The sequence below is a fragment of the Bubalus bubalis genome, chromosome 2 (assembly GCF_019923935.1).
Source record: "Bubalus bubalis isolate 160015118507 breed Murrah chromosome 2, NDDB_SH_1, whole genome shotgun sequence".
Lineage (NCBI taxonomy): Eukaryota > Metazoa > Chordata > Mammalia > Artiodactyla > Bovidae > Bubalus > Bubalus bubalis.
Genome location: NC_059158.1, coordinates 114,891,034 through 114,913,285, shown reverse-complemented (window position 1 = coordinate 114,913,285; position 22,252 = coordinate 114,891,034). Strand labels below are relative to the sequence as shown.

At 42.9% G+C, this 22,252-nt stretch overlaps 1 protein-coding gene across 1 annotated transcript in view; it reads right to left on the bottom strand.

Annotated features, from left to right (window-relative positions):
• The window catches only part of TMEM163 (transmembrane protein 163), a 270,059-nt gene that overhangs the window by 96,118 nt on the left and 151,689 nt on the right, over nt 1-22,252 (bottom strand). Inside the window, exons 3-4 of the mRNA XM_025261843.3 lie at nt 4,046-4,089; nt 2,549-2,640 (exon numbers count right to left, since the gene is read on the bottom strand). Of these exons, the coding sequence (XP_025117628.1) occupies nt 2,549-2,640; nt 4,046-4,089 (136 nt within the window). The remainder of the gene's footprint in view (nt 1-2,548; nt 2,641-4,045; nt 4,090-22,252) is intronic.

Genomic DNA, 22,252 nt, shown 5'->3' with positions numbered 1-22,252 from the left:
CAAATATTCTTATATCAACAAGTAATCCATATTGTTTTCTAAATATTAATAAAATGTTTGTATTCTTTTTTTCTTACATCTTTGGGATTTGGTGTATATTTTATTAACCTCTGTTAATAGTGAGTTGCTGTGTGTATTAACCTCTCAGTTAGGAGCAGCCACATATAAATGCTAAAAGCCTCAGTGGCTGCCATGTTGGTAACAGAACTATGGATCCAAAGAATGTGTTCATCTGACATGATAGGGACTAGCTCTTAAAAGTCAAGCATATCTCTATACTGTACTCTCTAGACTGTTCTTACTGTATTCCTCAAAGACCAATCAGCAACAGCCTGGGTAGACATATTCAGGGTTCCTTTGGCTAGACAGGTGGTAATTCAACTTTGATCACTATGGAACCATCATTATCTTTTGCAAAATCAGTTTACTACTATTGCTTCTTGATTTTTCCAACCAGTAAACTGACTCACTTTTTCAAAAATTAACTTTATCCTAAATAACATCATCTATGATGTCACAGATTTGATATTTTAATTATATTTCTTAAAAGGGCTAATTTAACACTCAAAAGGAGCTTTAGTGCTCTGTCTCAAGCCAAAACTAAACTAAAATTGGCTCTCATTTGCGAGTCAGTTTTGGCATCATCTTTCAAAAGCCTTCCATTTGGCACAAGCAACCTCAGATATATTACTATTTCCTGAGTCCCCTGACACTCAACATTTATATGGCTGAGTGTGACACAGGTTCTCCATCAAGAGTACCTCCTGTCTGGGCACCTCCACAAACAACAGGGCATTTCCTCATTTGTATTCAGATGTCCAAAAGCTATAGAAGTGGAGTAAAGCTCTTGCTCTAATGACAAGCCACAGTGACGCAGTCTCAGGGGAACCCCCTTAATAATTAATAATGATGGCAGCTAAAGTTTACTGAACTACATGCCAGACACTGTCATAAGTTTATATATATAATATGATATTATGTCATATATCATGATGATTAGTATCTCACTTACATAATTGTCAAAGACCCCCTTTTTTTCCAGATAAGGAAACAAAGCATAGAGCAGTTAAGATAGGTACCCACAGTCACAAAGCTGACAAGTTGCAGAGCTGAGATTCAAAGTCAAAAAATCTGACTTTGGAACCTGGGAATTACCAAGAATATAAAAAACGGAAATTGAAAAAGACACACGCTTTATGGTCACAAACACAAGTACTTCAAAGACAAATAATCACCCAAGAAACGTGGAGACTGAGGAAGCAATATTTTCTAATACACAGAAGGACAGAAGACAAGTAGAATAATTTAGAATGCTTTCAAAATGTCCTCTGTAAATCACAGTGGAGAACACATCTTACTTAAAAAGAATGGGAAAAAAAGCATGAAAATTCAAAGGAACAAAAATTTCAGTAACATAAAGAGAAAGAAGATGGAAGGATGAATGAATTGTTAGATGGATTTAAAACAGGAGGGAAGAAGGTAGGGCATGACCTTTAAAAGAATGACATGGGCATATGTCATAGGATATGGGGGCATTGACATAGGACATGACAAAAAGTGGTTAGAACCAACTAGGTCTAAGATGGTGGAAGAGTCAACGCCCAGTAGACGTGAAGCCTCATTATACATACGCTCATTGTAATACACTAGCAAGCTAAATGACATACCCGCCAGTGTCGTGACAGTTCTGAGGCAAACCATAAAAGGCCAAAAAGTGGGTGATGGCCCTAGTCCTAGAAATCCTTGTCCCTTCTCCAAGCTAGTTGGAGTAATCCTCCTACTCATTAGTCTATGAAATTATCCAGCCCATAAAACTAACCACCCCAGGACTTCCCTGGTGGTCCAATGGCTAAGACTGCATGCTCCCAATGCAGGGGACCCAGGTTTGATCCCTGGTCAGGGAACTAGATTCCACGTGCCACAACTAAGATCTGGCACACCAAATAAACAAATAAATTTTTTTTAAAGGAAACAATTAGCTACCTCATATTTCAGGGTCTCTCACCTTCCGAGATGGCCCACATTCTCTTCTGTGGAGTGTGTTTCTCCCACGGCCACTCTAGCCTTTTGAGACAGACCACATTCTATCTATGGAATGTGTATCTCTCTAAATAAATCCACTTCTTAGCTGTCACTTTGTGTCTTTTACTAAATTCTTTCTGTGCTGAGACATAAAGAATCTGAGCTTCACTAAGTCCTGAGACTGAGTGTATGATTTCAGTTAAGACAGTGGATTCAAGTCCCAATCTGAGCTGTGCAGTTTCAGATTGATCGATGAATAGATGAATGGATGGACAGACAAATAAGCATACGAACATTCACTCCAGGCTCAAGAGCAGAGAACAGGGAAAATTATAAGGGGACATCCCATCTCTCTGAGCATCCCAGAAGGGGCCAATCATCTACGTGATATCACACCAGCCACTCTCAAAGGCAATTTGGGGACCTTATTCTCATCACTGTACCAAAGCTGCAAGGTGAGCCGTGCTGACAGCCTGATTACGTGGCAAGGGTTCTGCAAAGTGAAAGAAGATAAAAATCCACTTACATGTACTCCCTATGGGCAGAGTGTACAGCGGCCGCGTTGCTATAACGCCATAGGACAATCGCCGATGACAGGACATCGAGGATGGCATCAAACTAGGAGGAGGAGACACAGTATTAGTGGTTTTCCAGAGTTAATAGGTCACAACTGTGAAGACACATGGCAATTGTTCTGTGACTTGGAACATCTGAACCAGTGACCTCAGAGCAAAGAGGCTTCACATCATTACAATGCTGGCCACTCAGCATCCTCAAGGTGGAGATCCTGGGAATTCTAAGTCAGGGCACCAAAACACGCCCACGTGATGCCAGGGTCATGGCTCCTCCTGGCCACTTGCTGCCAGGGGTACGGGGAGAGCCACACTCTATGTGCGCTGAGCTCTGCCCCAGGGACCCCTGACTGCCAGCACGCTGGAGATGGGGGTGGGGCGATGACACTTATGACACATGTGAAATTGATGTGAAATTGATCTCCCCAGGGCAGGCAAGATAATTTCAGCATTTTCCTGTCCATCCCAAGCAAAGAGTTTGGGCCAAGGACTCTGTGTTTCTGGCTCTCAATAGGACTATTCTACCTGGGGTCCAGGGGTGAGGGTGGGGTCACCCAGGGTGCTCCACGAAGTCTGCCAACACTGTGAAATTGGATACAAAAACCAATGCTTTTGTTCGAATGAACAAGTGAATGTGTAAGAAGAGAGTGAAGAAAGGAGGGGAAGGAGAGAGGAGTGTGAGTGAGAGAGGTGGGCAGGGTAGGAGGGTGACGTGTGTGTAATTTCTGGAGAGACAGTCCACACCTTTCAAAAGATTCTGAAAAGAATCTGCCAGCCTCAAAGCATTAAGTCCTCAAAACAACGGGAAAAGTGGCTTTGGGAACAGGGAGCACACACCATCAGGTACAGGAAGCCCTGAAGCAGGAGAGCTGTTGAAATGAGCTTTCTTTGCATGAATCACCTCACCCCAACACACTTCTCGTCTGGAAAACTACAAGCACTAATGCTCTCTTGAAGATGTGGGGAGACTTTACCCAAGTTTTCAGTATCTGAGACCCATCTTCTCTAACCAGCTCCCATCAGGAAGCAGGTTCAGAAACCAGGGTACCCCTAGTCTGGCTGAAGACTGACATCCTATTGACGGCAGCCCCATCTTAACTCACATCACCTTTGCCCACACCAGCAAACGCTTCACTTCAGTGTGTGCCCATTTTCAAACCTACAACCTTACGGGGCTGGGGAAAGGGTTAAACCCTAAAAAAAAAAATCCTCTCAAGGATTTAAAGAAAACATGGTGGCCCTGATCTCTTGTTGAGAATTATACACTGTTGTTGCAGTTTACTTCTATCAAATTATAATTGTTTGTAGAAACAACTTCCATAAAAGGTATGTTTGTTATGCTCTCTCTCTCATCTGCTAACCACCCTCTTAAATCAGAGGCCCCAGCGTGAGATTTGTGGGCCCGGGAGAAACGTGCAAAACTTCATAAAAGTACATTTCAGGTTACTTACTGCAAACCCAAAAGCAGAGGCGCTGTACCTCATAACGGAGACAGCTAAAAAGAAAGAAAATATTATTCAGAATATTTTAAGATCTTGTGAATATTTTCTCTCATTTGTGAGAGTATTCATATATTTGATATGGCCTTTTAAATATCACTGGAAAAGTTCTATGAGAATGAAATTAAAAATTAACTGTACTTGTCATATCTGAGAATTAAAAAAAAAAAAAAATTCAAGAGTGATATGAAGATTCCAGACTTCACTTGCAAGGACCTCCCTTCCCATTGTACCCTGAAGCACCAAAGGGCCAGCTTCCGAATGAAAACGCTCAAGTGATTGTCAATCAAATGACTGCTGAGACTCTGAGAATTTAACAACTGGGAATAGAGGGGTAGGAACCATATTAAACTTTGAAAGTGAAACTGTAACCATCTGAACTGTTCTCATAATAAGGTATTTACTGATACACACACCATTGCTAGCACAGTTAGAAAAAAATCTCTTGCCCTCCAGAGCTTAAAATCCAGTGTGGACCTCAATAAAACTGTTTAGGAAAATAAGAATAAATTATCTTACACAAGAGATGTCTACAAAAGTAGGTGCCACAATTATAATTAAGACATATTTCATCCATACTCAAAAGCCAATCTACCTTTTGGGGTGCAAGTCAATTGGGTAGCACTTTTTTTCCGATTCTGTGATCTGTTCTGTGCCAAAACCACGTGCAGCTTCCAAGACAGTTCTCGACTTGACTTAATAAGGCAGGGTTCCAGGCAAAAGCCATATTAAACAAGCACACGCCCAGTCACTAATAAAGAATGAAACCCAACCCCGAGGGTCAGCAAGGCTGTGAAGTGGATTGTTCTAGGCCCAGGTGTTACAAGCACTCACTCAAGGAGTAAGGAAGGCGTGGATACAGAGCATGGAAGTCAACATCCCCTTGGACTCCCACTCAACTCAGCACATGTCCCTTCTCTGAGAGCTGCTCTCTGCTTATCCATGTGGACCCCAGGCAGCCATATTGGGCTTTGTACTCCTGCCCTCAGCCACAGAGGGCGGAGGGGGTGGTCATCCAACCCAGGGCAACCCAAACATGTTTCATTTTCTATGTATAAGGAAGTCCTCTGTGTAGCAGAAATAGAATCTAAGAATTTTATTGTTATAAAGGATGTAGCTGATAAATACACTAAGAACTCATTTCTCCCAACTCTGACCAAGTTCCTGGTAGACCTAATCTAGCATGTCAATACACCTATCTTCTTTGCCTAGCAACAATTTGATGGATTTTTGAATGCTGCTGTTGTCGTTCAGTCACAGTCGTGTCCAACTCTTCACAACCCCATGGACTGTAGCCCGCCAGGCTTCTCTGTCCATGGAATTTCCCAGGCAAGAATACTAGAGTAGATTGCATTTCCTTTCCCAGGGGATCTTCCCAACCGAGGGACTGAATGAGTCTCCTGCATTGGCAGGCAGATTCTTTACCACTGAGCCACCAGGGAAGCCCCTTTGAATGTTATAAGCAACCAACTACTGACTTGATTTTTATAGATAATTGGGACACATGATTGGCAAGTGTTCTAGTAAAGTTTCCAACTAAAAAATAAATGAATAATTGAGACTGCGATTCTAGTTGGTCAATTTACCCTGTTGGAATTGAAACTTGGAAACATCAGAGCTAGGGTTGGCCATGGTTTGTTACACAGATTGAGGAGTAGAGAGACAGGCATGGGGTATAAACACAGGCTCCTCTGTCTGTGGAATTTTCTAGGCAAGAATGCTGGAGTGGGTTGCCATTCCTTTGCCAGGGTAGATTAAATAGAATGGGTATTTTTACCTAATATGGGGTCAAGGAATTGGCAGGTTTAGATCAGGAGGCTCATGGCAACAGTTGCTATGCAACCTGGTTAATTCCAGAGATTTTTGTCTTGTGACCTTGCTATAGGTCTCCACACCTGTGACATTGACATAGGGCTCCACAAGTTACAGATTTCAAAGTTGACACCCACTTGATTTTATTAAGAAACACAAGGAACCTTGTCTCAGAGACTCTAGAATCCAACAGAGGAGACAGCCGCTGAAGGGTGGGATTTCCCTGACTCCATGGCAGTCAAGACCCATGATATCATGTACTTTCAGAACTATACTGGAAAATTCTGCTTGTGTGGCTTAAGCCTGCCCAGTGGATGAATCACTGATAGGACAAGTGAAATCTTTATGTTGTTCTACATCCCCATGCATCAAGGAAAATGGGAGCAGGAGGGCTCCACGACCACCTAGAGTCCTGAAGAGAAGGAAGGCATTCCCATGTCCCATTTACTTCTAAATTGGTTCCATCTAATTTTCTAGATGAGAACGGCTGAAGATTGTGTGGGGAATTGAGGGCGCACTGAAGGGCCCTCCACTTGGCTACAGCTCTGGCAGATGTCCTGTGGGAACAATCCCCAAGCTTTTGAGATGACAGAACAGCAAATAAGCATTAGCACAGGACCCAGTGGAAGAGATCAGTCAGCTTTTTAGGAGTTTCTGAAGAGTAAATGACTTTTGGTGGGGGCGGGAGTGTGGGGAGCCATAACTGGAAAAGACATATCTAGTTCTGGGATAAGAAGGGCCTCAAAGGTGGGACTAGTTTAGACAGCCCCTGCTCCCACAGAAAGAGAGCCAACTGTGGGGCTTTCATCTTGGCATTTTCAACCTCCCTCATGCTCAGAACGAGTTCCATTTGAAGAAGTCCTGGGCCAGAAGGACCCACCAAGGCAGAGATTACAGGGCAGGTGGCCCTGCAGCCCACATGTACATGGCTGAGGGGAGCTGGGAAGCAAGCAAAGATCCATCAAAAGTCCAGCGGTGCCTTTCATGCAGGTGCTAGACTCAATGCTGGACAACAAAGAGGAAACGGCCCTTTTGATCTCGGGCCATTTCGCTGCAAGCTGGCAAGATCCAACCCCATTGCAAGGGCAATGCTCTCCTAGGAAGGCTGTTCTTGGTTGACACAGAGGTCCAGCTGAAGGTAATGAAGTCTCTGTGGCTCTCAGCACACGGTGCGAGGTTATTTAATACTGAAGCTGCTCCTGAATAGAGCACCTGAAATTAAGCAGGGCCCTGCATGCAAAAGCCTTTCCGCGTCACTCGTTTTCTTGTTTGCAGGAAACAGGCTTCATTCAGCCTCCAAGGCCTTCCCTGAGTTCCAAACAGCAGATTCTAATAAGGGAAGGGAGGGGATGTAGAGACAAGGGAGGAGCAGCCAAGAAACAATAGTGCAGACTTACAACAGGATCCTGGTTCCCTCTCAAGGGATATATACATAGCAGTATCTTAGCGACTCCATGGACTGTAGCCCTTCAGGCTCCTCTGTTCATGGGATTTCCCAGACAAGAATTCTGGAGCGGGTTGCCATTTCCTATTCCAGGGATCTGTTAGCAGTTTTGTATATACTGAAACTCCCATGAGGTGGGAGAAGTTAACTGTATGCTGTCCACAAGCACTCACAGCCCAGACCAGTAAGGACCAGAAGGTTGATGATGCTCCCTATTACCTCACCACCAACCAATCACAGAATGTCTATGAGCTGATCACGCCTTCCTCTTTGAACCACTGCAATAAAACTCACTACCCCCTCCAGGTTGGAATAGACAGTTTTGAGGGCATTAGCTGGCTGTATCCCCCTTCGCCTGGCAAAGCAATAAAGATATTCTTTTCTACTTCATCCCAAACCTGTCTCCACATTTCAATTTGGTACAAAAGTGTACAGATGATGAATCTTGGCTACACACTCCAACTATCAGCAGTCTCCAAATTCATCTGGATACCACTGGTACCAGTGGGGAAATTTTCAGCAATGTTTCTGCTCCTCACATTCAGAGACTGTCTCTAATATTCATCACTGAACCATGCACTCAGGGAGGCAGTACTACCTACAGGCCATCGAGTGTCATTCCCCTAGGAGCTGAGACCTACACTACTCCCCACCTCTCACTCCCCCATGATGATGGTGAAAGCAGCCTGCCATCTGATTAGGCTGACCTTACACACCCAGAAACACATAGCAACGGGGCTCCTCTGACTTTCCCTGCTATCTTGCTTTTTTTATATATATATTAAGACTCAAGAGTCCTTAGGATGTTCCTAAGTCAAATGAAGATCTGTAGCTTGGAGCCTGCCTAGCAGCCATTCCCCATTTGGGTAGAAGGGCCCTGAGTCTTCTCTGGGAAACAGGAGGTCACCTACCCTCAGACTTTGGGGTTTGGGTGGGATGTCATCATGACCCCCACTCTAGCCTACGCCCGTCCTGTGGCCAAAGTTAATGATTCAGAGATGGCACAATTCAATGTGAGCCAGTGAGAACCTGTCCTGAGATTCTGCTGAAAATCCTGGAAGAGGATGTCTCTCTAAGAGGGGACACAGAGCTGGCAGCATGAGAACAGCAGCTGCCAGTGGCAATTTTGCCCTCAACGATGAAGGCCAACTTAGAATGAGGCCAACACAGAGGGACGCGGATATGAAGATAATGAACCAAAGCCAGGTGACATGGACTGAACATCTGGAATCAGCCCCACCTGAAGTCTACCCCTATGTTTTTCAAATACATAAACCAATAATTTCCTTTAATTTACTTCAGCCAGTCTGAGTTGAGTTTGTATCACTGGATATAATACATCTTGATGCAAATCATCCCTTTTCCAAAAATCTCTTTTAATGCCTAGGAAATGGACAAACACCTTCTACCAAAAGGTTCATAGCACGTTTGCATGATTTATAATAACAAAACACTGGACACAATTTAAATATCCAGCAGTAGGGTAGTGATTAAAGAATGGTCCATTTAAAGAATAAGCTATATATATAGCTGTTCAAAAATGTTTAGCAAGTGTACTGCTGGCTAATGCTTATTTTAGCATACCAGAAAAAATAATAATATTGACAATAAATAGCTGATGTATTTAGTGCCTTCAGTACTGGTGTCATGGGAAAGGAATGGGTCCAGGTCAGGAGCAGTTCTGGCTGACAAGTGAAAGTGTTAGTCACTCAGTCATGGCCAACTCTTTGCAACCCCATGGACTGTAGCCCACCAGGCTCCTCTGTCCATGGAATTCTCCAGGCAAGAATACTAGAGTGGGTTGCCATTCCCTTCTCCAGGGGATGTCCCCAACCCAGGAATCGAATCCAGGTCTCCTGCATTGTAGGTAGATTCTTTACCGTCCAAGCCACTAAGGAAGCCCCCTGGCTGGTATAGGTGCAGACTGAATGGAGAGGTCAGAAGGGGCTTCACCGAGAAGGTGAGATTTGAACAAAGATCTGGAGGAGGTGAGGGAGTGAGTCACACAGTCACCTAGGCGAAGAAACGTCCAGATAATGGGAAGAGTCAGTGCAAAGGCCCTGAGGTGGAGTACCTGCAACGTATGAGGCCATTTGGTCTGGGACAAAAGGGAGTAAGAGGGGAGCTACGTGAGATAATAGATCTCCTTATTGTTTGGGAATAGGTATAAAAGGTAAGCAACAAAATGATATATGTGATACTGTACATTTACACTCTAAAAATGCACTGAAAACAACTTTTATTTAAAAAAATCCATCAAATGATAGCAGCAGTTAATCTTTGGTGGGTGGAAATATTTGAGTAGATTTCTTTCTACTTCTTTGTACTGCCTATATTTTCCACAACCAGCCTATACGTCCATTCAAACTAGAAAAAGAAATACATTTTATTTGAGGGAAAAGTTACCCAACTTGTAACAATGCAGTAGAAATCATATTTATGATGCACACCAGGGAGCAGGCGGCATTGTGAGTTCATGAGCACACATGAGCTTCCAGTTAAGAGGAACACAAGCTACCATACACATCTTCATTATGTCTCTGTTTCTGAAACCCATTTCCCAAGGCCAAATCACCTACATGAGAAGCCTGGAAATGCCTCCAAAGAGTTCTCAGAAGCACAGTGGGGGCAGACAGGCCAGGGACACAAGCAAAATGTCACTTCCCCCCTAAGGGACCGCCAGCCTCCCTAGTTTTTGTGTGTCTTACAGTCTTCCTTCACTGACATGTCACGGGGGTAATAAGAGCTACACCCCCAGAAGCACACATGCAACAGAAGTCCTAAATAAATATTTATACAGGTCTAGTTAAAGACCAGACCTTCTTTAAATAAATCCCACTCCGGCCAGAAATCACTTCAGCTGGAAACTCCAATTCAAACAGAAGGACAGCTGGAAAATGGATCAGACCCAGGCAACCCATTGTCAGGGCCACACCACATGCAAATCACGCAGCTGAGTAAGCAGCAGGAGCAGTGGGCTCCCAGAGAGGCTTCGGGAGGAGCAGACAAAGTGCCTTGGAAATGCACAGGGAGGTGAGAGAGCCAGCGAGGCAACTGAGGCCTGGAGCCCCTCAATGATGAAACAAAAAAGGCCATTTCAACTGCAGGCAAAATTTAACCAACAATGAGGACCCATCTGTCATTCTCACCAAAGCCAGGCAATAATTGTCCTGAGTCTTAGCACTCTTTTAGTAATACCCCAAGCCCCATAACACCTCTGAGTTGTTAAATTATGTACCCAGTAAAGCTCCATTAATAAATCAATCCCACTTTAATTAGACCACCTCTGTCACTCAGATGCCTAGCAACCACCTCACCCACAGCCATGGAACTAACTCGACTTGTGAACCCATCTTTCCATCATCCAATTTCATCATACTGGCTGCAATCTAGGCAGCAGGAGGAGACAAAATTGACTGATGTTCTGACTCACTTCAACAGAACCTCCGACAGCTTTCAGACGCTCCCTCCCACTCAAACAAGAATGTAACGTACTACCACAAATGAGTGACAGGATGTTGAATTCAGTCATCACTGAAGGGACAGAGGGAACGCGGTTAGAAAAACAAATCAACAAGGCTGTTGAACCTGTTCAGCTACTCGTCCTCAGCGGCAGCGCAGTAACAACCTTGTGCTCTGTCTAGACCAGAATCTGCAAGAGGGCCACCTGAGGATGAAACTTAGAAGTATTTGTTCGACCCATATAGTATGATTCAAGTATCGGAAATATGAACATTTTTAATTGAGAGACTTCACAAATTAGGAAAAGAAAAGGGAGGGAGGGAGGAAAGGAAGGAAGGAATGGAAAAAAAAACCACCTGAATTTTTGGCTTGTCTCGAAAACCCGAGATCTGCTGGTGCTGGGCAGTCCCTTTCAGCACAGCCAGTGCTGAGTTCGGACAGGACATGTTCTCGGGCAGCTGTCTTTCCTGCAGCATTGGACCTGGCTGGCCTCGCTCAACGGGCCTCTCTGGGTATGTAGCTGACCAGGCAGGCTTGAGGGTATAGCCCTGAGCAGCTTAAGGGAAGAGATAGCAGTGTCATCCTCATGTCTGCAATACCCAGCAAAATGCCTGCTAAATATTCACGTGGGCTTCACGAACACTAGCATCTGACATTTCCAGTGTCAGGAGTGGCTCCTGGCAAATTACAGAAAGCTGTATCATGGGTCAGTTCTCGAAGCCTACACCATTCTTTGAGAACTTCATCTTCCCTGGAATCTGAGAAGCTTTCATTAGCCCTGTCAGGCCATGGGCACTGACCACCCACCGTCCAGGGATCTGCCTATCTGCAGAGAGTCCTTGCCAAGACCTCAGAGATGATTATAAAGGTTTCTCTCTTTCTTCCACGTCACCAAGAGACAGGCAGTCATGTACAGAAAGTAGCTATAAAGTTCCTTCCCCCATCCCATCACACAATAACCTGTGTGACCCACAGCAAGAATGTGTATGAAGATGTTAGAAATCATTGCTCTTGAGCTACTGCTCTGGGGCAGGGAATGTCATTTATGGTGACCTGGGCTGCTTTGCTGTAAAAGATGCACTGGCATTCAGGTTTATAACAGGAGGAAAATCCCAAAGTGTCTTGCCTGGACTTCCCACATCCTCCTAACTGTCCCCCTGCCTGCACCTCTGCCCCAGCCCATTCTCAACATGCAGCCAGAGTGGTTCTACCTGCCCCATGCCCAGGAAAGGCCTAGGATGAGGCCCCATGCGCTGACCTCCTCCCCTTATAGCTGCACCTGCTCACTGACCTCCCGAGCCAGGCACACTCCTGCAAGCCTGGGTTCTAGCTAGTACTTCCACCCAGAGCATTCTTACCCCAGAATCCAGCTGGTCCAGTCCCTCATTGCCTTCAGGTCTCTGCTCAAAGCTCAATTTGTAGGCCTGTCCTGACTTCCCTACTTAATAGTGCAACCTTCCCTTTAGCAGGCTCTAGGGTTCATTTGGAGAAGGCAATTGGCACCCCACTCCAGTACTCTTGCCTGGAAAATCCCATGGACGGAGGAGCCTGGTGGGCTGCAGTCCATGGGGTCACAAAGAGTCGGACACGACTGAGCGACTTTCCTTTCCCTTTTCACTTTCCTGCATTGGAGAAGGAAATGGCAACCCACTCCAGTGTTCTTGCCTGGAGAATCCCAGGGATGGTGGAGCCTGGTGGGCTGCCGTCTATGGGGTCACACAGAGTTGGACATGACTGAAGCGACTTAGCAGCAGCAGGGTTCTCCTTTATCCAGAGCACATACATCTACCACACCATCCCATTTACTAATCTATGAATATTGTATTCAATTTGTCCCCTTCACCCACAAGAATGTAAGCACCACAAAGGCTGTAGGCTTTTCGTTTTTGTTCCTTGGTGTCTCTCACATACCTAAATCACTGCCTGAACACATGGAAACACTCAGGTTGATTAGTTGATTGAAATAACACCTTCCCCTTAGCTCCAACTTGCAGTGAATAGAGTCTTCAGGGAGAGAGCAGACAGGACTAGGATTCCACATGCAGAGAGGCCTCGATGGGTGACCAAGCAGCCATTCCCTAGCAAACAGAAGTGGCAGCCTGCACTCTGCTGGGTGTCACAGAGAAAGCAGCCTCTGTAAGGCCCATTCCCTGAAGGAGAATTTGGAGCATCTAGAAGGAGCAAAACTCTAGGACTATGGGAAGAGCCAGAATAGTCTTGAACTCAGAAAGTCAAGAGCCAGACAGAAATAGTACTGGAGTGGATTGCCATTTCCTTCTCCAGGGGATCTTCCCAACCCAGGGATTGAACCGGGTCTCCTGCATTGTAGACAGACACTTTACCGTCTGAGCCACCAGGGAAGTCCTAATAAAGAGTACACACATATTCAAATGAAGTCAGAATGAAAACAACCCAGGGAGAGTCTCCACCCTGGACCAGGGCATCTAGCTCCTTCCAACACACAGCAAGATGGTCATTCTCTCTGCTTCATTGGGTGTACCATGAAAGGCACTCACCCCATCCCAGAGTGGGAATGAGTCTTCCTAGAATGTGAATGGGACAACTGCCACTTAATAGGGAGAAATCAGGTTTTGAGAGGTTCTCAGGGGTTCTAGGCACAAGAAGCACTAGCTCAGGGATGAAAAGCCCAGAGCCCAGTTTTTCAAGCTAGAGTTTCTTCAGCAGCACACTTTCACTTTGCTTCTGCTGCTGCTGCCTAGTCGCTTCAGTCACATCCGACTCTGTGCGACCCCATAGACGGTAGCCCACCAGGCTCCCCCGTCCCTGGGATTCTCCAGGCAAGAACACTGGAGTGGGTTGCCATTGCCTTCTCCAATGCATGAAAGTGAAAAGTGAAAGTGAAGTCGCTCAGTCGTGTCCAACTCTTAGCAACCCCATGGACCGCAGCCTACCAGACTCCTCCATCCATGGGATTTTCCAGGCAAGAGTACTGGAGTGGGATGCCATAGCCTTCTCCTTGCTTCTTCTACAAACCAGGAATAAACAGGCAGAAGAGCGATTGGAAACACAATTACCGACCTCTGATGATCACTTACAGACTGCTGTCAGTGGAGTAACCCATCAACCCTCACTGGTTGCTACATTCATTCCAAAGTTCTCACTGGCCAGAACTAAGGGGAGGAGCTGGGTTCTTGGGGGAACATCATCTGCATGTATCTAACAATCCCCCTTACATATGATTTTACTCCCGCCCCCCCTGTGCTTTAGTTATTGGGATACCAGCACAGCTCTATTGCCTGTGGGTGACAGGCCTGGCCAGGGGTCCTCAGATGATACTCAGACCCTAACCTGCAACCCTCTCCAGAACAACCAGAGCAGCCTGAGCTCCTCAGTCTTCCTTCATTCAATAAACAAATACTTATTGAGCATGTACTATGCCATTCGCTGCTGTGATGAGCTGGCGATACAGCCATGACTTGCCCAGTGATTTGATAAAATGTGCCTCCTAAAAGTCCTAACCATCCCTTCCTGACAGAACGCTGCTACTTTTGCCTCATAAACAAAGCATTCACTGCACAGAAAACAGAGGTGGGAGAGTTTCCTAAAACAGAACCCTGACATTTTTTTGTCTCTAGACTACTGTTTGAGTGTCTGCTCTGCTCAGTCATGACCGACTCTGCAATCCCATGGACCATAGCCTGCCAGGCTCTTCTGTCCATGGGATTCTCCAGGCAAGCATACTGGTGTGGGTTGCCATTCCTACTCCAGGGGATCCTCCCTACCCAGGAATCAAACCTGTGTCTCTTGCATCTCCTGGCGGGTGGATTCTTTACCACTAGCACCACCTGGGAAGCCCCTGTTTGAGTGTGGTTGCTAGAAATTTGAAGCTTGACTGCTCATTCTCAAACCATTATTTCTTAGCTGGCTTAGCATCTCTCCTCTGGCACCCAAAGCCCCTGTCCCTGCTGCCCTCACCTTTCACCACGCAGAAGAAATCCTGGTGTCTTCTCCAACCAGCCTGTGAAAACCTGAAGTCAGGCTCATTCCATAGTATTCAACTTTCTATCCCCAGGGTCTCTGAAAGCACCAGCCCACAGTGGCTGCTTAATAAATGCTTACTGAGCAATACATGCTTGCAAAATCTCTAAACCTAATAATAATATCTGGCTTTTTATTTAACACGCAAGGATTAATCAAAAGCTAATGCCATGGGCAATGAGAGCTGGCAAGGGGATAGATCCTGCCACCCAAGTCCAGCCTTGTCAGATGACTTAAGATGCCCCTTAGTCCAGCACCTAATGACACCACACCACACATTGGACTTCTTTGGTAAAAACAACTATTAATGGAACTTTAAAAAAAAAAAAAAAAAACATATTGTGGGGAAGAAGAATACACTGAATAAGACTTTAAAGACTTGGTTAAAAAAAATGGTGCTGAAAAATATGTATTTAATTGAGTTGAATCAAAGTCATTAGAGAACCATTAACATTATCACTCAGAGAATAAAAGTTAAACAAGGTAGAAAAAGGACTTTTCTCCTCTCCTTCCCTATCACTGTCCTCTATAAAACCCACCAAAGCAATACGAAGCAAGGAAAACTAGAGAAAGAATATAATGACCAGAGACACTAAGAAATGACCAACCCAAACCCAAATTTAAAGAGTAAATTCAATGTATCTATCAAATACATTAAAACTTACATTATAGGAATATAGAAGGAATGTGCTGAGAGCTGATAATACACCTCAATCAAATCTTATGCAGGGAAAGGAGCAGAGGTCCCACTGTCAGCCAGGCAGCCTTCTCTTGCTCACAAAGCAGGAAGATGCTCCCTACAACTGAGATTGGATGGAAAATGTACAGAGGAAAGGTACTCAAAGCTGCACGCAGCTCTGCAAACATCCCCAGATATTAGGACAGGGGTGTATGGCAAACTGGCAGACAGAACCAGGGAACCAAAGAGAAATGAGAAGTTAATTTAGCAAGGCCACCAGACATTAAGTCAATGCACAAATACCAGTTATTTCTATACCAGATCATAAAAAGATACAATTTTTAAAGATACAGCATAAAAATCAAATATCTAGAGGGGAAACATAAAAAATGCATAAGAGCTCTACCAAGAAAAATAATAAGACGTTGCTGAGAGAAATTAGAGTAAGCACACCACGGAGGGACATACCATGTTAGTGGATTAGAAGAGTTACTATTAGCAATCAAAATTCTAGCAGTTTTTTAATGAGAATTGATAAACTGATTCTAAAGTTTAAGTAGAAAGCAAAGAATGAAGAGTCAGATAGTACTGAATAACACAGAAGACAGTCACTACCAGATATCAAAATTTAGTTCAAAGCTATAGTAATTAAGACAGAATAGCACTGACACATGGATAAACAAAGAGATCACAGAATGAAAAAGATCCACACATACAGGGTGACAATAAAGGTATCCTAAGGTACAGTGGAGGAAAGAAAGGTCTTTTCAATAAATGGTACTGGGCCATTGACCCTACCTCACACCATACACAAAACACAACTGTAGATGAGCTATAGATATAAATACACTAAGTAAATGATAACATAGGACATACCTGAAATATAATATGGGAGGATATTTTCATAATCTTGTGGGCAATAAACAATTTCTTAAATAGGAGTTAAATATACTCATCATAAAGGGAAAGATCATTAAATTAAACTACATGAAAAGACCTTATTTAATGAGCAAAACTGTCAGCCACAGGGTAGAAGATATTTATAACACTGATAACTACTAGCAGACTTGAATCCAGAATATGTTAAGTCTAACAAATGAATAAGAAAGAGAAAAACAACCCACTAGGAAAATGGGCAAAAGACTTAAGCAAGCTCCTCATGAAAGATGATGGATATGTGACCAATAAACATTCGAAAATATGCTCAACTTCGTTAGTCACCCAGGAAAATAAAATTAAAATCCACAGAGAGATACCACGACAAAAGAAAAAAAAAAGGCTGACCATTTCTAAGGATATGATACAGCTGGAACTCTTAAAACTGCTGGTAGTCCCTCCGATTAAAATAAATAAATTTATATTTTTAAAAATTCATTAAAAAAAAACTGCTGGTAGAAATGTAAATTGGCACACTTCAGAAAACTGGTTGCCAGTATCTATAAAAGCTAGTCATGCTCTATGACCCAGTCATTCTACTCCCCTGTATCCAAGAGAAATGCACACATATGGATACCAAAAGATGCTTACCAAATGCTGACAGTAGCAGTGTTCCTAATTGTCAAAACTGTAAACAACCCAAATAGTAAGAGTAGAGTGGGTAAGAGGCTGGTACTGTATATTTATCCAATGGAACAGCACACAACAGTGACAATAAACAAATTACAGCTCCCCACAATTACATGTATGAGTCTCAACAAATAATGATAAGGTGGGAAAGAACACAAACAAAAAAGCAGTCACTGGACAGACAGTCTATTTATGATTCTATTTGCATAACTTTGAAGACAGACAAAGCAATGTATGGTGGTAGAATTCAGGATAGCGGTTACCTCTGGGGCAAGGAGCAATGACTGGGAGAGGGCAGAAGGGATTCCCAGGTGAAAAGATGAGTGAGTGTGAGTGGTGGCTACACAGATGTGTTCATTTCATGAAGATTTAAAATGTATAATTTTGATCAGGACACTGTAATGTATATCTATTATACTTCAATTTTTCATAAGAATACTTATAAATCAGCATTTTTTTTAAAGTCCAAAGAATAGATAAAGAAGATGTGGCACATTTATAATGGAATATTACTCAGCCATAAAAAATAATAAAATAATGCCATTTGCAGCATTATGGATGGACCTAGAGATTGTTAGACTAAGTGAAGTAAGTCTGACAGAGAAAGCAAATATCTTATGACATTGCTTATATGTGGAACCTTTAAAAAAAAAATCATGGTACAAATGAACCTATTTCCAAAACAGAAATTGAGTCACAGATGTAGAAAACAAACTTATGGCTACTGAAGGGGAAAAGGCGAGATACAATGGGAGGTTGTGATCGACGTATACATACTACTATGTATGAAATAGATAACTAATAAGCACCTACTGTATAGCATAGGAAATTCCACTCAATACTCTGTAATGACCTATATGGGAACAGAATCTAAAAGAATATGTATACATATAAATGGTTCTATTTGCTGTACAGCAGAAACTAAAATAACACAACATTGTAAAGCATCTATACTCCAATAAAAATTAGTTTTAAAAAAGTTTGAGATAAGTGAAGACAGGACATGAACAAGCAGCTTCAGAAAAATGAATCTAAAACAGCCAATAAACATAAGACAAACATACTGAATACAAGAAGACCAGTTCTATTTCACCTATTAGAAGGGCAAAAATAAAAGGATGTTTTAAGAGCCAAGTGTTGGTGAGGGCATGGGATACAAGTCCTTTCATTCAATATCATGGGAAAATCTCTTCAGTGGGAAAACTTGGAAATGTTTAGCAAAATGTAAGCTACACATACATTGAACCCAGCAGTTATACTGTGAGAAATATACTCTATACTTGAACTGCCACAATTCCCGAAAGAATACATACAAGAGTATTTATTATACATGTGAAACAGCAAACCATTAACCACTTAGATATCCATTTCGAAGGGAGTGACTTAGTAAATTATCACACATTCATTCTATGAGACGTTTTCATTAAGCGCTTTGAAAAAAGTTCGTAATGCTGCAAAATGTAGTGAGTCAATAACACAAAGTAATAGATTGAATGCACAGAAATAAATGCATATATAAATGGATAAAATTTCAGAGAAGTTACACAACAAACAGCAGATGGTGATGACCTCAGAAGGGTACTGCAAACGTGAAGTTGAAAGGATGCTCTCATTCCACTATCCATCCTTTTGGCTTCTTGCTCTGTGCTTATACTTCATGTACCCACACATATTTCCAAGGTTCATCCACCAAAACCAAAGAAAGAAGCCTAACCACTTTTGATATGGTCACTGCAGATCAGTTATTACAGTTATGTGCCATCACACACTTAAACTGGATTTGGCCAAAGAGGCTTCTCTGCAGATGGAGATTATAGTTGCTAGCTTTGACTTTTTATTTATTTATTTTTAAATATAAATTTATTTATTTTAATTGGGAGTTAATTATTTTACAATATTGTATTGATTTTGCCATACATCAACATGAATCCGCCTCAGGTATACAGGTGTTCCCCATCCCAAACCCCCCTCCCACCTCTCTCCCCGTACCATCCCTCTGGGTCGTCTCAGTGCACCAGCCCCAAGCTTTTTAGACCACCTGGGCCTACTCTCCAGTTAAAAATCATGTAGGGAATTCTGTGGTGGTCCAATGATTAGGATCTGTGCTTTCACTGCCAAGGGCCAGGGTTCCAACCCTGGTTGAGGAACTATCCGGCAGACTGCATGGTGCAAACAAGAAAAAGAAAAAATAATCACTTAGACCTACTATTTGTCAATATCCAGAAAGTCAATGACAAACCTAGATGGTGTATTAAAAAGCAGAGACATCACTTTGCTGACAAAGGTCCATCTAGTCAAAGCTATGGTTTTTCCAGCAGTTGTGTATGGATGCGAGAGTTGGACCATAAAGAAAGCTGAGCACCAAAGATGCTTTTGAACTGTGGTGTTCGAGACGACTCTTGAGAGTCCCTTGGACTGCAAGGAGGTCCAACCAGTCAACCCTAAATGAAATCAACCTGAATAATTGGAAGGACTGATGCTGAAGCTAAAGCTCCAATACTTTGGCCACCTTAGGCGAAGAGATGACTCACTGGGAAAGACCCTGATGCTGGGAAAGATTGAGGGCAGGAGCACAGGGTGACAGTGATGAGATGGTTGGATAGCATCACCAACTCAATGGACATGAGTTTGAGCAAACTCCGGCAGATAGTGAAGAACAGGTAAGCCTAGCATGCTGCAGCCCGTGAGGTCACAAAGAGTTGGACACAACTGAGCGACTGAATAGCAACAAAGTAAAAATACAGGTCAGAGACTGCCCAAAATTAATGGCTCCAAGAGAGCACCTTTTCTCCATTGCAACAAAGCATTGCCTTCCTAGTTGGGGATGATGGTGATGGAGAATCAAGAGAAGGAGCAATAAATACAAACATCCTCAACCATACAACTGTCCCGGACACTCACCTTGTGTCCTAGACACAAAGGTCAGAGAATATATTCTGCAGTAGCTAAAAAGGTTAGGACTCTGCTTGGCTACACTGCCCCCTCTGTTAAGGGTTGAAAACTTTCAGGGACAAACAAGGTCCTATTGTATAGCACACGGAACTGTGTTCAATATCCTGTGACAAACCATAATGGAAAAGAATATGGAAATATCTATAAATATATGTATAACTGAATCACTGATATACAACAGAAATTAAGAAAACACTGTAATCAGCTACACTTCAACAAAATTTAAATTTTTTTAAATTAAAAAAACTACAAAAAACACATATATTTCCTTATTTAAAATCCATCATTACATCTGAAGTAGTTAATTGCATGAGCTTAGCAGTACTCTTGCCTGGAAAATCCCATGGACGGAGGAGCCTGGTGGGCTGCAGTCCATAGTGTCGCTAAAAGTCAGACATGACTGAGCGACTTCACTTTCACTTTTCACTTTCATGCATTGGAGAGGGAAATGGCAACCCACTCCAGTGTTCTTGCCTAGAGAATCCCAGGGACGGGGGAGCCTGGTGGGGTGCGGTCTATGGGGTCGCACAGAGTCAGACACGACTGAAGTGACTTAGCAGCAGCATTCTTATTACTTAAAATAGTAAAATGAAATTCAAATAAGATTTATACTAGAATAAGGCAATTTACTTAACAAACAGGATTCACTTTACTGTATTTGAAATCTTGTGTTAACTGTTATATTTGGGGGGTCAGCCAGGTCTATTATGTTTCAGTAAAGTATAGTCAGCTTTCATTAACCTTGAGCATGAGCAGTCATAGCCTATGAAAAGGCAGAAACAAGAATAAAGGAAAGAAATCTTCAGTTTGGTTTCTAAGTCAACAAATGCATCAGCTGTACATGTGCCCCATGAGCATTCTAAAGTGGAGAGAGTACAACAGCAAAAAAAAAAAAAAAAAAAAAAAGACAGCAGACCCATCGCACGATCAATACAACTTCACAGGAGAAGTCTAGGCTCAGTCGCAAGAACAAACATGGACGATACAACCCTTGAATGTGAAATATAGATACTCCATGATGTCACTAAGCCAAAGACTCATAGTTACCCTGAGACAAACAGCCTGCAGTGAGCGCTGGTTGGATTTTACAGATTGTGAGGTGTGTTTTTGGCATTTTATATGAACCAGAACAATCTCCCAGTGATACTGAGTTATGAATCAAAGATGGATCAGTGCTGATTTCCCCAGAAGAAACTAAAACTAAGGAATCATGGTTTTTTCTTGATCCTATGACAATATTTCTTCTGATAGGACCAGCTTTATTTCCATTCACTGCTGATAAATAACTCATAACTATGTATCAGGATAGAGAATGAAATATTTTCAAACTCTTAACTGTGGCTGGCCCGTCTACCTCAGGGTCTTTCAAAATGAATTCCTTAGGCTCTCTAGGTTTACAACCTTTAGGGATAATACAGATCTCCCAGCCCACTCCTACCTCATTTCAAGCAGAGCAACTTCCTTTTTGCCTATTATTAAGAATTAGGGTTCAGGAACCCTCTTGCATTGTTGGTAGGAATGTAAATTGATACAGCCACTATGGAGAATAGTATGGAGATTCCTTAAAAAAACTAGAAATAAAACTATCATATGACCCAGCAATCCCACTACTGGGCATTATACCCTAATAAAACCATAACTGAAAAAGATACATGTACCCCAATGCTCATAGCAGCCCTATTTAGAGTAGCTAGGACATGGAAGCAACCTAGATATCCATCAATAAATGAATGGATAAAGAATCTGAGGTATGTGTGTGTGTATATATATATATATATATACACACACACACACACACACACACACACAGTGAAATATTACTCAATCATAAAAAGGAATGCATGAGTCAGTTCTAATGAGGTGGATGAACGTAGACCCTGTTATACAGAGTGAAGTAAGTCAGAGAAAAACAAGTATTGTATATTAACACATACATATAGAATCTAGAAAACTGGCACTGATAAACCTATTTGTAGGGCAGGCATAGAGATGCAAACATAGAGTACAGACTTGTGGACACAATGGGGGAAAGAGAGGACGGGACAAATTGCAAGAGCGGCATTGAAACATACATATTAACATATGTAAAATAGCCAGCTAATGGGAAGGTGCTGTCTAACACAGGGAGCTCAACCTGGTGCTCTGTGACAAGCTAGACGGGGGGGATGGGGTAAAGGGTAGGTTCAAGAGGGAAGGGATATATGTATACTTATGGCTAATTCATGCTGTTGTATGGCAGAAACCA